This window comes from Schistocerca americana, chromosome 11 (assembly GCF_021461395.2).
Source record: "Schistocerca americana isolate TAMUIC-IGC-003095 chromosome 11, iqSchAmer2.1, whole genome shotgun sequence".
In the NCBI taxonomy this organism is placed as follows: Eukaryota; Metazoa; Arthropoda; class Insecta; order Orthoptera; family Acrididae; genus Schistocerca; species Schistocerca americana.
The window spans coordinates 24,231,858-24,249,148 of record NC_060129.1 but is presented as its reverse complement, the minus strand read 5'-3'; the positions used below and the strand labels follow the sequence as shown (position 1 = coordinate 24,249,148).

Below are 17,291 nucleotides of genomic sequence, written 5' to 3'. Positions count from 1 at the left end.
CCAAGGTTTCCCAAAAAAGTGGCAGCCAAAAAGGGGCTGCCATCTTCTGCTCTGCGCAAAAAGACTTGTTCAAACGGACGACCACTTTTACGCAAAATGTTTTAAAATCTGCAGTGATAAGATGCGGAAAATTTTTATGCGGAAACTATGTTAATATTTTTACGTGGAAAACATGTGGAAATGATGAAAATAGTCTTTTCGATACAGTTTTCTTTAAGACAAACAGCGAATTTTTAAAAAGGAAATTGGAAATATTTAACAGAAAATTAAAGTGGAAATTTTATAAGACAAAAATATTTTTACAAAAAAATATGTGGAAACGTATATTCAGAAAAAACCGCGTCGAAATATTTTCAAGTCAGGAACACGTCGAAATATTTTCTAGTCAAAAACACGTCGAAATATTTTCAAGTCAAAAACACGTTGAAATATTTTCAAGTCAAAAACATGTGGTGTCCCATACCAACGCCTATACTACTGGCATAGTTTGAAACAGTGCTATAAAACTGAAAGAAATCAGGCAACGAAATTTCAAATAAAGCATTGACTCGACAATGCACAGTGAACTGCAAGTTTGTAGGTGAGACAAACTCGTCCCATCATTCAGTAAGGAATTTGTTTTTAACATCAACCATCCGTGATCTGAAGATAAAGTGGATAAAAGAGGGGTTAAGAGGGAATTGTAAGTTCCACAAGATGTATATCAAGGTTAACTACTACCAGTGCAGATTAAAACTGCGTGCCGGGCCGAGACTAGCTTGGGAACTTTTCCTTTCACGGAGAAGTGCTCTGCCACGAGCTACCCAAACACGACTCGCACCCCGTCCTCACAGCTTTACTTCCGCCAGTATCTCGTCTCCTACCTTCCAAATTCACCACACTCCTCTGCAGAGTGAAAATCTCACTCTGGTAATATCAATGCCTTAACGCAGCAGTACACAATTATGTCGAGTGTTAATCTGGTCGGTAAGTTGGTTGGAAATCTATTTATTGTGCTGCGACAAGTTGGAGGTGCTCTGCCCCCTACGATTCTTTCTCGTGTGCGCCATGTTCAAAGGGCAGTAGGCAGTAGTTACCTCAAAGCAAACAAGAGCAGGAAAATAGGCGTAAGAGAACTACAGGTGTAGTATGAGCACTGCTTCTCACCAATGGTTGGTTAAAGCAAGTTTCTTTTGATCGTTCTTGGTCTGCGTATAAAAAATATACTCCCTCAGAGCAAACTATCCCTCCTGAAAGCCTCCTGAAACGATTGCGACATTGTGATTTGTATCATTGGAAGATTCAGCCTCTAGATGTTTTGTTTGCTCCGTGCCTATAAAACGTATTATCGCATTATCTGAACATGCACCTCGAAGGAAGACCAGTTGCACGGTTTAAGGTCCACGACAGTGTTCACCTTCGATCTCGATGGTGTGAAGCTTTGTGACCACCGGGAAGCGCTGTTTCTCATTTGGTGCTTGTGGTTCAAGTTAATTATCTGTCCTGAACATTTCTCCAATTTCGACGATGTCTATTTTGTTATGTGTTAATACGTGTGTCTCATAGGAGGTTTATCTCTGTACATCACGGACACTCACTTTCTGTAGCCCTCCTCATGAAGATGGTGAAACATTAGCAGCTAATATATTCCCCCATCACAACTGTTAATACTATCCAATGAGCCTCACTGAAGACTGAATGTGAGATCTCGCACTCAAGAGGTTCCCTGTGAGAACTTCCAAACAGTTGTATACTCACTCATGTGACATGTAGGTTTCATTGAATAACAGTGCACTGACACCGTGGCTCCGAACCCACTTCCTTCGGAACTAATTTCTAAGATACGTTAACACCATCAAGAGCAGCAGGTACATTAAATACACATATAAAACGAAGAAATAATTTTTCCTGACAACTGTAAGCTAAGCTTTATCGAAAATTTCAAGAATACTTAAATTAGATGTTTTTAGTGTAATATTTGGTTGACGCGGCACCGAGTGTACAAGTCGGCAGCACTCACCGCAGGCGAGAGACGGTCGCGTCGTCTGGTGGCGGCAGAGTGTGGCGGGCAGCCGCGGCAGAAGAGCAGCCGGGGTCGCCGAGTGGCCGCGTGGCGGTGCTGGGACTGCTGGAGCCACGGCCCGCGCTGCAAACAGGGGGCGGCTGTTCAGAGTGGGGCGCGAACCACAGCCCGAACATAGGGGACAGCGACTGTGCTGCACTGACAGCACGACTGCCGGGCAGAGTTTTGGAAGCAGTTCAAGTCAGCTAGCTGTGACTTGCTTGTGAGGTTATTTGGAACCTAATGTATGGAAGCTGAATATCACTAACAGGGGGGGGGGGGGGGGGATGGGGAAATAGGGGAAACAATCGGACAAGTTCTGTTAACTTACGAGGGTCGTTCATTAAGTAATGCCCCACTTTTTTCCCCATAATGTATTTATTGTTAAGAGTCAGAATTTGGTGATACACATCGACACGTCTTGCTCGTGTCCACTGAAAGACTGACACACTCGTCCTCTTCAAAGTCTGTTCTCCGTAGAAAATCTTTAAGCGGCCCAGAGAGATGGAAGTGCGAGGGTGCCAGGTCCGGACTGTAGCGTGCATTATCATAGTAGAGCAAGATTTCTGCTGGATTCTTGTCCGATTGAACACGTCGGTAACGGTTCTCGTGTTCGAGTCTTCTCATATGGCCCTGAATTGATGGTTGACCCTCTTGCCATCACATCCACAGAAATGACGCCATCACAATCCCAGAAGACTGTCACTGTGACTTTTCTGGCAGAGGGGTTTGTCTCTAATGTCTTGTTTTGTCACTAATAAGGTCGACGCCACTGCATGGACTGCCTTTTTGTTTCTGCCACAAAGTGGTGCTCCCAGCTTTCGTCCCCCGTAACAATCCGTTAGAGAAAGGCGTCTCCATCTGTCTCAAAACGCTCTAATAGTTCAGATGAAATGGCCCTTCTTTGAATCGCGTAACCCGCTGTGAGCGTTATTCGAATCCATCGCGAGCACCGCTATCTGAATAGCCGAGAGTCCTGATCATTGCAGACGCACTTCCAATGCTGACCGACAACTGTAGAGCCAATTGTCAGGTTTTGATGCACCGGTCGGCACGAATAATGGCATCTGCACGATTCAGCATGTCTGGAGCAGCGGCTGTGGCAGGACGTTCTAAGTGTGGCTGATCGTGGAGCTTGTTTCTGCATTTCCAGAGCGTGCAACTTTCACTACCCGTTGCCCAACTGTGCTATCAACTGCAGCATTGCCACGCACTGCACACAAACGTTTATGGATGTTCACCACGGTTTCTCTTCTTGCGCACAAAAACTCAATAACAGCATGCTGCTTGTAGTGGAACTCATATGCAGATGCCATTTTGACGCTGTACTACTGATCTGCCATCTGCCAAAACAGTTCGAAACTGCAATCGCACACAAAAAACATGAAATAGGAGGCACCAAAAAGGACTTTTGTCTATGTATATTAACGGCATTTTTTAAAATTTAAGGCATTACTTATTGAACGACCCTCGTACAATGAAAAACACATGAAGCTTGTCACAGATACACAGGAGTTGTTTGATAAACTGCCACTTAGATTAACAGTGGATAACTAACACGCCTGAGGGAGTGAAGGAGATGATGGCCAGGAATTACAACAGCTATACTGTAAAACTTACAAAAGAGTTGTTTCAAAATTTGCTTCTGACTAAAGCAGACAGAACCATATATGCATGTAATGTCTCTTGATAGCAGAGGTGATCTACTTCTTCCTCAAACATAAATTTTCATGTTAAATTAAGCTGAACAAAACAGACAGAAGATTCCAGTACAGGCTACCGCTAGAAGAAAAAATGGATTACACAGGATAGGCAATATTGTTTCACGAACAATGTTTATAAATTGTCGAGTTACCAGTAGTGTAACACATTCAAGAAACTCCAAAAAGAAAAAGACTTAATATGAAGCATATGAATCAGAGAGAACATGCCGAACAAAATGAACACCCCGCCGTTCAAGATTGTTCCGAAGTTCCTCATCAGTTTGAGGGATGAAGTCCCTGTGAAAAATCACACCTTGAACCATATTTAGAGACTGGTGGGGGCGGAGGTAATGGACACAGGAATTGTGCCAAGATGGTTACAGGCACGAAGGGCCGCAGACTGGGCAGCTGAAGCAGTTTTGATCAGCAACGAACCCGACCACATCTTGCTCAGGGAGTCCACTTCGCCAAACTTGTCTTCAATGTGATCCACAAAAAAAGGTTTGGCATTGCTGAAGGTATCCACGTCAGTCCTGGTGCAAACCAGATAGCGGCGAAAAGGTTTCGCTACTTGCCGGTGGGCAACCCTCCTCCAAGGGCGTAGCCACGGGAGGGAAGGCTGAAGGGGCAGGAGAAGCAGCACTAAAAGAATCAGTTCCACGGGGAGAGACGGCCGCAAAAGAATGGCCTGAGTTCTGGATCCGTATTCAGTGTCCGCCCTGATACCACCCACTCCAATCAGGGGCTCTCCTCACGTGCACCACCCAGCCACAGCAAGGGCCGTCTGGCACGGCAGCCACTGCCGTGAGATCCAATGCTCCATGACGACAAGCAACCACTGCAGGTGTGTGATCCCTGTGTGTTCAGGGGGCTCGACCAAAAGGGTACTAGCGACCCCACCACACGGGCTGGCTACCGAGCAGGCTATGCACCCTAGCATCAGACGACGTGAAAGAACAGGTTGAATGAACTAGGAGGGCAAACGTTGGAGACACTAGGTAAGGTGCTCTTACCCAAATGGCTCACACGACGCAATAGAAATTTAGTAATGGAGGCCAATCCCCAGAGGGGTACCAGGGAATGCCAAAAGGATGAGGTGATTACGCAACAAAGCCAAATTACAAAACCAACATAACCAGGAGGATAGTGGGGCCAACATAAGCAAGGACACCAAGAGAGGGAGAGGAGAGGGCAAAGGAGCAAGGAGAGGAAATGAGGGGAAGGGCAAGGAAATGCAGCCCTGGAAAGAAGAAAGACTGCACTAGCTTGGCACCCCGTGCTCACCACGCACATACTCACGGAAGAATCGTGAGCCCCCTGGGGGTATCAGACTGGAAATCATACCCTGCTCTTTGGAGCTCAAGGTCTAGGAATATAGTCTTTAATTAGCAATCAAAAACGTCCTCTGTGCTGGGTTCATTTTGAATAAAAATTGTCAGCGTTGGCAGCCGAAGACTTCCAGCTTAAGATGTCACCATTACTCAGTCAACAGCTTTGTCAAAAGTGGGTGGAGGGGCAGACAGGTTCAGGACACTCTTGCCATTGGGTTTGGAAGCTTCCACTTAAGGCAGATGAATCAGCAATGATCAAAGGCATGAGGATGCAGAAGACAATGAAAACTACTGCATTAGACACAAAGTATCAGCAGGACATGTGGCCGGTAACTGACAAAAGTATCATCATGATCTTGGCAAGAGATTCCTGACTATAGTTCAATTCATTTATCTTGGCGGCTCGCGCATGCCCGCCCAGACGCGGGAGATTGCAGCGTTGCCAGTTGTACGCGCCAAGAGAAGCAGCGCCGTAGCAGTGTAGTTCTCAAACTTACATTTAGGGGGGAGCGCGCAGTTTATGAAGTAAAGCCACCACGGCTGCACTAAACCTTTCGCTGCTACAGAGACGTGCTCCCTGCATTCCACGCCGTGCGCGATTTTGTAACCACTGCACTGCTCGCCTGTGCAGACACATAGTGTTCCGACTGCTTTGACACACTTATCATTCGATTTCACAAAAACTATTTGGCCCAAAAATTTGATTTTGACACATCTTCTTGACTGATACCTTCCCTCCATAAATGACTTAATTTTGTTTCGATTTTCAACGCAGTTATATTGCAGCATTAAATGTAGTAAACCATTGCACGAAATTTTGAAGAGTTTGCAGAGGTAAAGTTCATAGCGTATACTTTCCGTATGTTCGATTGTAGTTACCACAATGTTGAGAATGAAATGTGGCCAAGATACCTAAATTTCATATAAAATTTACTGTATAACAACATCTCATTTAATTTAAGTATCAGATTGGTGTCGTATGTAATATTGAGAAATATTCCGTCTTTCGCGACTGTAATAAAAGTTTTATTTACACCGGGAGCGTTTGACTTTATTTTAAAGCACTTCAATCAATCAAAAGGAAGTACACAAAATACGTTAAACAAAACTGTGGACTTACAAAAACATTAGGACTTGAATATACTGTGTATCAGTGCTCTGAGCTACGTCAAATATAATTTTTGTGTGTGACACACACACAAAAAGCATTTATTTGCTAAAACACTGATCGGCCGACACAAACGTTGAATATTGTGTTACCTCAGCACAAAACTACGAAAGGTGACTTGGCAATGGAGGAGACAAAATGCTGTCCAATGAAGATGCTTCAAAAGAGAAAAACGCGTCTGGTCTAAATAAGACGCTTATTACAGTTGCAGAAGAGGAATATATTTCAATACCATTGGTAAAATTGCAACTGTGGAACAAAAACAAGAAAGAGAACATGAGTATTATTGTGTATGTGCCTTACCCTTCATTGTTGTCAATCGCTGCGATAGTCTTCTGCATCGCTGTAGTCAGTGTCACAGTCCGAATCATCAGGTCTTGAGAGTTATGACGATGGGTTCAAGCAGATTGTCAATTACAATTTCCCTGTCCATGTCCTCCCCCTGTAGCCTTTGTGCATGCCGAACACATTCAGCCCATGCTGAAGGAGTAATTCTGTCAAGTGCTTCGTGCAGAAGCCTTTCTGTATCGGCAATTTTAAATGTCACGTTTCGTTCTGCGACATACCCTTTCACTTGTGCCCAAATTAACTCTATCGGATTGTATTGGCAATGGTACGGTGGCAAACGCAAAACTGTGTGTCCATGTTCCTGTGCAATACAATCGATTTCATAAACTTTTGTGCGAGGCTTATGAAGCACTACAAGATTCAACATTTCAGCACGAGTTTGGTTGGCAGTATGTGGAATATTTTTACTTGCAAGCCATAACATGATATCGGCTTTTTTTGTACTTGTTGTGGGTGTCTTAACAACAACAGTGATAACTCGCATTGTCCATTACAATCACCGAGTTTGCAGGCAAGTAAGGGAGAAACTGATTCCTAAACCACAATTTAAATGTCTCAGAGTTCATTTCGGAATAATAATCCCCTGAATTTCTCTTTTCTGCCCGGAACACTAATTTGCTTTCTGGAATGAATCCAGAAGCAGAACCAGCGTGAAGCACAATTATTCGTCCACCTTTACCAACTGGTACTTTAAACCCACCCGAACCATCACTCATTTTCCAACACACTTTCCTTGTGTGATTTTGGTTCACCCATGTTTCGTCCAAGAAAAAAATGTTCTTATTCCTGGATTTTCTTACTTCAATAATACGTCTTAAAAACTGTGCCCTTGAAGCAGCGATATCACTACGTTCCATTAAAAACTTTCTTCCGTCATTGGTATGTACATATTTGAATCCAATGTTTTTAAGTATTCTATTCATTGAAGTCATGCTACCTTTAAAATTTATGGTTTCACGCATTTTCACAGTGATTTCTTTTACAGTAGGAAATTCGCCTGTGTTGTACATGTTGAGCACTTCTCGTCTTAGAACATCTTTGTCGAAATTATCTAAATTAGTTACAGTCCTCTCACGAGTGCGATATTTCCCTGGCGATCTGAAAAGTGGGCTTCCACAGGTCTCCGTAGATAACTTTCCTTCATTGGCAATCCGCTGAACGGTTCTCAAGCTAATGCCTGTCGCTTCTGCAGTGCGTTCCTGAGATCTGGCGACATCCGTGATAGGTCCACCATTTTCTGCTTCGCGCTTGAAAAAAGCGTGAATCCGGTAAATTATGTCCCTCGCCTGTTTATGGAGAGTTTGTCGCTTACCACCATTATCAGCCATGACAACTTGCAACAAATGCGATAAAAATTCACCAATCACATTTAACACTCGCACTCGCCAAGACATTCCCAGCAGACCGTTCAGAAAACTACTGAACACTCATTGGCTGTCAGCGGATGTGTGACGTCAGGTGCGTAGAACGAGCCTTAAATCGACCGCAGTCGTTCATGGTTCCAACTATACAGTGTTCATTTTAATTGAAGACATTGAAATATCGGCAAATCTACACATTGGATCAAACAAATTTATAACTAAATTTTTTTTGTCTCAGAGGGGGACATCCAATGATACCAAATTCGACGAATTTGTAGTCAAATTTGTTATAATTGGATGTCCCCTTCCGGGAGGAACTAATTTTCATTAGGATTTCTTTTGGCTCTGTGTGTCGTTTTCAAGAGATTTCAATGTCCCCATAAAATGAACACCCTTTATAACATAAACAGTGTTTATAAATTGGGAAATATTCTATCTTTAGCAACTGTAACAAAACTTTCTTTATACCAGAGTCATTTCGCTTTTTTCTAAAACGTTCTGATTAAAACGAAGTTGGCGAAGTACACAAAACTGAATTTTGGACGTAATAAAACATAAAACTAAAATATATTGCCAGTGAGGCACAGTGCGCAAACATTTTGTTTTTGTCACAACGGACAGCAAATACTTGCCAAAACATAGATCAGTCGACGAAACCATTGAATATGATGTTGCCAAAGCAGCGAAGCAAAGAATTCCGTCAGACAATCAAATAGCTCGGCAACGTACGAGCCGAAATTCTGCTCTAAATAATACTTTTAATACTGCCGCAAAAGAATATATCTCAATATGAATAGTAAAACAGCGACTGCGGAAGAGGCGATATACAAACAAAACGGATAACATGAATATTGTATGTGTGCCTTTTCGTTGTTTTTAATTGCTGTGAAACAAAATATTGGATGAGAAAATTACAAAAACTGAAAACTTATTATGATTATAATGAAGCACAGGAAATTTCAAAACATTACATTCAAACGAATAAAATTCATTAAGTAAGACACTTCGCTATTGTTTTTAAATAAATGAAATATTAAGTATGCAACAAGCCTTGAACTCAGAATCTTCCGATTAGCAGCCCAACATCTGAACCATTACGCCAACGCAGCTACTCATTTCTCGCATCTCGTGGAGCACTCTATACATCTGCAAAATACCGACAAACACTGTTGGGATGACTATGAATTACTCACGTTGCGTCGAAGTACAATAGGAAATAAACAATTACCGCTGTTCTTTATTGCGAAAAAGCGGTTCGTGAGACTGATACAAACACCTTTCCTTGCTATCGCCTGAATTAGGAGGCTTATTGTTTGTTTGGTTTAATTAATTAATAGAATATGAAGCAATTGGTGTAAAGAATGCTTTTTCCAAACTTTCTATAAAAGAAAGTCTGCTATCAAGACATTGCTTTTGTTCAATTACTTCATTTATAACTGAACGTTTCTAAAATTGAAGACACTCGTCCGTGCTCTGCACTGCAGTCGAGATCTGGCAACGTCGTTCTCTGTTCATTGGCTGACTGTGATTTGTTACGTCAAATGCGCAGAACGAACCTAAACTCGGCCACCAAGATATATGACGCGTACCTTAGTGCCTATTTGGATACCTGGGGGAGACTGCCAGAAGTGACATGACCACGAGAAAAAGATTGAATGACCAACGAAAGGATGACATTATACGAGTCGAGGCGTGGAACGTAAGGAGTTTGAATGCAATAGGAAAGCCAGACAATAACAAAAGGGAAATGCTAAAGCTCGATTTGGATACGGTGGTGGTCACTGAAGTGAAATGGAAATAAGGCAAGGACTTCTGGCCAGACGAGAGTAGGGTAATATCAACAGCAGCAGAAAATGGCGGAACAGGAGTAGGATTCATTATGAATAGGAAGGTAGGGCAGACGGTGAGCTACTGTCAACAGTTCGGTGACAGGGTTCATCTGAACAGAATTAAGAGGAAACCAACACCAGCACAGACAACGAGAGTTCAGGTATACAAGCCGACATGACAAGTTGACAATGAAGATGTAGAAAAACTATGATGGTATTGAACACTTAATCCAGTATGTAAAGGGAGATGAAAATCTAAAAGTGGGGGGAATGCAGTTGTAGGGGTAACAGTAGAAGAAAGGGTTACAGGAGAAGATAGACTTGGTACTAGGAATGAAAGAGAAGAGAGACTAGTTGAGATGTATAAAAAATTTCAGCTAGCAATAGCAAATACTCTCTTCAAGACTCAGAAGAGGAGGAGAGGGTACACTTGGAAAAGGATGCGAGATATGCGAAGATTTCAGTTACATAGCATCTTCAGGCAGAGATTCACAAATCGGATACTGGACTGTTAGGTTTACCCAGAAGCAGATACGGATGCAGATCACAATTTAGTAGTGATGAGTAGGCTGAAGTATAAGATACAGTCAGGAAGAATTGGTGTGCAAAAAAGTGGGATATAGTAGTACTAAGGGATGAAGAGTCTCTGTGGTTATAGATACTACCATAATGAACAGCTCAGGAGGTAGCATAGTTGAAGAGGAATGGAGATCTCTCCAAATAATCACAGACGCTGGAAAGGTAGAAAGCAGGTAATTGCAAAGAAACCGTGGGCAACAGAAGAAATACTTCAGTTGATGAATGAAGGAAGTACATAAATGCTCAGGGAATTCAGAAATACAGATGAACAAGTCACTTAAAAATGAGAAATAGGAAGTGCACAGAAGCTAAGGCAATACGACCACAAAGAAGAGAAGAAATCTGTTGGGAGCACTCAACATACAGAAAAGCCGAACAAACTTTGGTGAAATTAAGAGCACAGAAGGTAACATTAAGACAGACTGTTAAATGCACAGAAGAGAGCAGTTAGTACGAAATTCCTGTATGATGGGGAAGACTTGGCTGTCGTAACAGAAGGAGAAACAGGAGTCGATATGGAGAAGATATGTGGTCTAGTATTAGAATCAGAATTTAAAAGAGCTTCAGAAAATTTAATATCAAATAAGGCAAAAGGGAGATACAACATTCCGTAAGATTTTCTAAAATGATTGGGAGAAGTGGTAACAAAGTAACTATTCACATTAGTGTGTAGAATGTGAGTCTGGCAATATACCAACTGACTTTCAGAAAAAGATTATCCAGACAATTCTAAAGATTGCAACAGTTGACTAGTGTGATAATTATCACATCAGCAGCTTAACAGCTTATGCATCCAAGTTGCTGACAAGAATAATATACAGAAGAATGGAAAAGAAAATTGAAGTCGTGTTAAGTGTCAATTGATTTGACTTTAGGAAAGGTAGAAGCACTAGAGGCAGTTCTGATGTCGCTGTTGATAATGGAAGCACAACTGAAGAAACATCAAAGCACGTTCATAGGATCTGTCAACCTGGAAAATGCGTTCAACAGTGATAACTTGTCAAAGATGTACGAAACTCTCAGAAAATTAAGGGTAAGCTGTAAGAAGACACACAACATTCAATATGTACAAGAGCCAAGAGGGAACAATGAGACTGGAAGACCAAGGACAGAGTGCTCGGATTAAAAGTGTGGAAGACAGGGACACAGTCGTTTTCCCCTACTGTTCACTCTATACACCAAAGAAGCAATGACGGTGATAAATGAAAGGTTCAAGAGTCTAATTGAAACTCAACATGAAATGATATCAATGATAAGATCCACTGATGACATAACTATCCTCAGTGAATGTTAGGAAGAATTACACAGCATGCTGAATGGAATGAACAGGCTAATGAATACGGAATATGGATTGAGATTAAATCAAAGGGAGACAAAGTTAGTGAGAAGTAGCAAAAATGAGAACAGCGATGAACTTGACATCAGGATTGATGACCACAAAGTAAATTAAATTAAGAAGTCCTGCTACCTACGCAGCAAAATAACCGCCAACAGAGGAAGCAAGGAGTACATCAAAAAACAGAGTACCACAGGTAAAATGGCATTTCTGGTCGAGAGAAGTCTACTAGCATCAAACACTGGCGTTAATGTGAGGAAGAAATTGGTGGAATTGTTCGTTTGGAGCACAACATTTTAAAGTAGTGAGACATGAACTATGGGAAAACTGGGAAAGAGAAGAATGGAAGCATTTGAGTTGTGGTGCTACAAAGAACGTTTAAAATTAGTTGGACAGGTAAAGCATAAATGAGATGATCTCTCCACAGAATAGGCAAGGAAAGGAATATATGGAAAATATTGATAAGAGCAAGGGATAGGATGATAGGACATCTATTAAAACTTCCATTGTGCTAGAGAGCTAAACAGAGCAAACACTGTAGAGGAAGACACAGATTGAAAAACAGCCAGAAAATAACTGAGCACGTAGGATGCAGGTGCTAGTCAGAAAACTGATTGGGGGGGACATGTACAGCAGCTTCCTACGAATGTAGAGAAATGTAAGTTAATGCGGATGAGTAGCAAAAATATCTTATCAATATTGACGTTGTAGGAGATGTATCAGACTCCAACAGATGGGTTAGGAAATGAAATCTGCTGTACCCTAGTAGAGGAAAACATGGTGGGATTCACTGAGTGGCCTCTGGTAATGCCAGAGACGATTTCAAGCAAGACAGGACATACATTTGGCACACGCTCCTGCAGCATGCACTCAAGTGATGTAAAAGTACACACCGTTCCTGCATGTTTGTAAGGGGAACATGCAGCACATATTCCAGGCACTGGCTGAACAGGGGGGAGAAGGAAATGTGGCTGGAAGGCCCAGCATTGTGTGCGACCATGTTGTCTTGTTTACTGCATTATTCTTTTGTTGTTTGGTTCAAGTGACTCTCAGCAGTATGGGACTGAACATCTGAGGTCATCAGTCCCCTAGACTTAGAACTACTTGAACCCAACTAACCGAAGGACATCACACACATCCACGCCCGAGGCAAGATTCGAACCTGCGACCGCAGCAGCAGCGCGGTTTGTTGTTTGGTCACGGAGTGTCTGGGGAGCCCCTGTGCTTAGACCATGTTGTTTACTGCACACACAACCATATGCTACTCTCTGGAGCCTGGCATATTTAATGTGGTGTGCCTTTTAAGTCATACCACCACTTTACTGTTTGAGGGTAGCAAAGTAAGTTTTGTACTGAAGTTGCTGGCCTATTGCAGACATATACTGAGGAAATGGAAGCCAATTACTGCCGTACTGTCCTATACTGTGTCGGACGCTCACTGTGGCACAGACGGTGACACCAGATCTCGATTACCCCGACTGACACATCGCACTTCTGAGTAGCCATTCTATGCTTGTGGGACAGACCTTTAACGCGAACGTCAGTACTGTTCCAAGGCCGTCACCTAAGTCAGTACCTCACGGGATGTTCGCGCAGCAGCTGGCAGTCGCAGCTTTCACGATCAACCTGTGCCCAGGTCTGGCTGTGAGAGCCGCCTCGGCCGCTGAATGCACGCTGCGAGGCGTCAGTGTGGCACTCGTGTTGCGACAGTAGTATGTTTACTACGCCTAGAAGGTAGGGTAGGTCAGTATCTGCCACACGGGTACAAGAGAAATGCGAAACTGAATACGTTGCTGTCCTCCTCGACGTGTCGCAGAATGCTAAAATCTTTCTGGTGCTGTGCAACATACATAATAGTCTTCAACTCCTCATTATGCAGCACGATGCCAGTTGGAGCTATCATACTGTCAACTGCAGCAGTGGCACCGGACAGCTGATGGCTACTTTTAGTAAAGCTGCCCCACATCACAGCACGAGCATTCATCTGGTCGGCTACAAACTGCACCCGTCACTGTGTCCGTTTTGTGCCCACAGCGGCACTCTCACTTGCTAGGTGCACTATCAAAGGATCTCTTGTTCAAAGGCTTGATGCCAAAATCTAGATGAATGGGCTCTACACATGCTTTATAAGAGAACTAATCAAATGAGGACGGATTTCTTCAACACTGAAATTATCCCCTCTATGATTTGTTTACTTAACATAACTGCTAACAAAAAGGGCTGAATATGGAGCTTTGATAAACCATTCATGACAGGACAATGACAGCATTGTGAGCTATAAGGAGAGACAATCACAAATATTGTACTGTTAGAAACACACACACACACACACACACACATTATTGGTAAACACAGAATAACGTCTTGCCCTGGGCTCACCTGGCTTCTGCTGGTGGTTCACTGAGCAGCCGACTGACTTCAATCAGATGCTCAGGGCAGCTACGCATAGCATCTGCCCAGCCCTGCGTCGCCATTACTTTGTGTGTTTGAGACCTTATGAAGTGGATGGCGGCCGCAGTTAGGCTGGGGCACGAGTGCCTCACCGCCAGCACAGCTGCAGCCGCCGCCGTCTCCACCTCCAGCTGCGCCGCCACCTGCTGTTCGCAGGCGGCCTTCAGGGCGGACAGGCCGTATTTGTCGGCTGCCGTCAACAGCTCCGGGGCAGTGTCGGTCGTGTGGGGTGCCTGCAGGGTGTACATGTAAGACAGTAGCTGCCTCAGCACAGGGCCCTCCACGTCTGTAATTCTGACCTCGCCGCAGCTGGCCTCCAGCGTGTCGTGCTGGAACATGGCTCGGAACACGGGGCTCCTGGCGGCCAGGACCGCGCGGTGCGCCGCCAGCCGCGTCTCTCCCGCCACCAGCGTGACGACCGCGCCGTCGCCCGCGTCCAGCAGGGCGCCCAGGTCCACGGCCGCCGTCCTCTGAACCTCAGCAGCTGCCGACATGGCGGAAGGTCCTGAAACACGGCGCCACCGAGCCCACCTTACACGGCACCCTCCACACTTGTACGACGCACGTGCAGACCTGTACAACAACAGCTGGTGAATGTTGTCCACCAGTGATCCATTACAATGTCACGATATCCTGTCTGCGTAAAACTCTTCCAACAGCACAGCTTTCGAGATTTCCCATACCGTTGCAGCACCCTGATTTTGGACAACGTGTCTTCAGAAGGGGTGCAGACCTCATTCCCCCAACTTCTTTCTATAGAGTAGGGTTGTTCAATCACGATGTGTTTCTAAATGGAGATAGTAACTGTCTCAATCTCTCTAGTTATTTACAGAAAGAATGACTTGACACTTGGTATGTGCATTGCTCTGCTTTTAACAGCTATTTCTGCAAGTCTTGTAGGAGCTGCCTCACGCAGTGGACAGACAATCTGCTACAAGAGTTGGGGGTGACTTAATGGCAAACACTGCTACGGGGTAGTTGTGGCACCCAGACCGAATCCTCTGACATTTCCGACAGATTCCAGCAAGACAACACCAAACCGTCAACTGGTGAACTCTTAGCAATTCGTAGAGAATTGTCTCTTCCAGTTAGCTGAGGCGTGCTATCATTTTGTTACTGATGTCAGACAGCCACAATACAGGAAACTGTTCTCTTAACACCAACACGTTGTAAAGCCGTCACTGATAGGAGAAGCGGGCTCGTTGTGAAGTTAAGTCAGTAAGGCCAAATGTATCATGGACACAGTGATTTCTCCACCAACAGGCTCTGGCAGCCACGGTTTTACCTTCTGATCTGAAAGACGTGCTTAAAGAAAACGATCAAAGCTCTGAAGTCAAATAAAGTGTTGCAAACGACTGTTTAGAATCATCAGAATCTCCTCAGATTTGGTAGCTTTCCAAAGGAGAGGTATTGACGAATTCTGGAACTTGAAGCTGAATTTTAAGAACATTAAAACAAGATTCCAAATCTTTTTATTTGAATTATTTCTGCGATCCTCTTTCACTAGTGAAGTTAGTATTACTCGCAATTCATTTTAATCACACAAATATTACAGAATAGAGCCTCCAAGGGAGAGAAGAAAACGAATATAAAGGTGAAGGATAAAATCTAAGCAGTCCTGGCGAAATTCCGTTTGTGGTCAAAGTCTTTACTGAAGGCAGTGTTTCAGTCTGTCCCTTACTTTCAGAAGGCTGTCAGAGAGAAGTCGGCCAGTTGGTGGTGTAATTTCTCACATTCCTTGCACGATGCACAGCTTGACTAACTTTGGAGAAAAACTATTAATTTACTTTCCGGAACTGAACTCTCAAGCTAATAGTGGGCATAGATGGATGCGAAATCCTTTTGCAGCTATGTCAGTACAACTGAGCGATCTGAACACGAAGATGACAAACAGACTTTGCTTTGGACATCACGCTTACATAAAATTTAAATCGTAAAAGACTCACGTGTTCTGCATGAAGAGGAAAGACAAATATCCACAGCTGGAGAGCGAAGTTTTAGAATTCTTAGTGCCATTCACGACTTCCTAGCTATAGAAGTTAGCACTCTTCATTGGTGAACATGAAAACTAAGACCAGAAATAGGCTTCCATTAGGAAACGAGTTGGTTACTTTATCTCAAAAACAAAACCACAATTTGACAAATTATTAATAAATAAACAGGTACGGCCGTCTCATGAAAATAATTGTATTTTTTTCGCAGTTTAGCACCTATAACCCTTGCTCACATTTACCTGGCTAAGCCACACACCGATAACAGGTGTCGCCAATATTAACCTATGACTAAAAGCTGTTAAAAACAGTGAAATCCTTGTAAGCGTCAAGTATGATTTTAAGTAATACAAATCAAAGACGGACATTATTCATCAGATTGCTGTTCACTGTTCATTTGCAAACACTGTTCATTAGCGTATATTCGCTGAACGTGCCACTTTGCTCTTGGTGGTACGGCTTACACTACGCGCGAAAGAAATGACATAACGGAAAAGGTGGAAGAATAACTAGTGTAATGTTTACAACTGTTATAACCAAATCATCAATTGCTAGAATTCTTCTGTCAGCATTTCGGTTCATTTCATCAGTGAAGTTACAGGAGCTTTTCGTTCTGCAAAATGACACTATAGAAGAAATAAATTGTCGAATCATATGTGAAAACAGGTTCGGTTAAGCAATTGGCGAAATTTTCGAGTCAAGTACCTGGACAGACGACTACCAGCAGAGAGAGAAATACAGAGCCTGTATAAAAACAGGCGCACCTACGGCTCTGTGCAAAACTTAGAACGACGGAGAATTCCTTCAGTTGGCACACGCAGAAGTTACCGCAGACACTTGCTGAATAATTGTTCAGAGCCCAAAGAGGTCTACATGTAAATTGTTCCAAAAGGTGCTCTTGAGTAGGAGTTCCTGCCAGATATTGAAGAGCTTTAATCTGAAGACGCAACGTGTTGTGCAACAATTAGTGGAGGATGTTTGTCAAACGTTTACGTTACTGAAGGCGGCTTTTCAGTAAGATCGACGATGGTTTGTTAGACCCTTTCCATTATATCACGAGTGACTGTAAGCATGGTTTCACCTTTCTCGTCACTTGAATTCACAGAACACGAGGTACTGGGCAACAGAGAACCCCAATATAGTTTGTCAGCAA

General features: G+C 43.3%; 1 protein-coding gene across 1 annotated transcript in view; it reads right to left on the bottom strand.

The window, feature by feature from the left end:
- Positions 1-14,942, bottom strand: part of LOC124553968 (E3 ubiquitin-protein ligase mind-bomb-like) — a 40,706-nt gene extending 25,764 nt beyond the window's left edge. The window contains exons 1-2 of the mRNA XM_047127993.1: positions 14,076-14,942; positions 2,000-2,125 (exon numbers count right to left, since the gene is read on the bottom strand). Coding sequence (XP_046983949.1) covers positions 2,000-2,125; positions 14,076-14,641 — 692 coding nt within the window. The 5' untranslated portion in view covers positions 14,642-14,942. The remainder of the gene's footprint in view (positions 1-1,999; positions 2,126-14,075) is intronic.
- Positions 14,943-17,291: the final 2,349 nt, after the last annotated feature.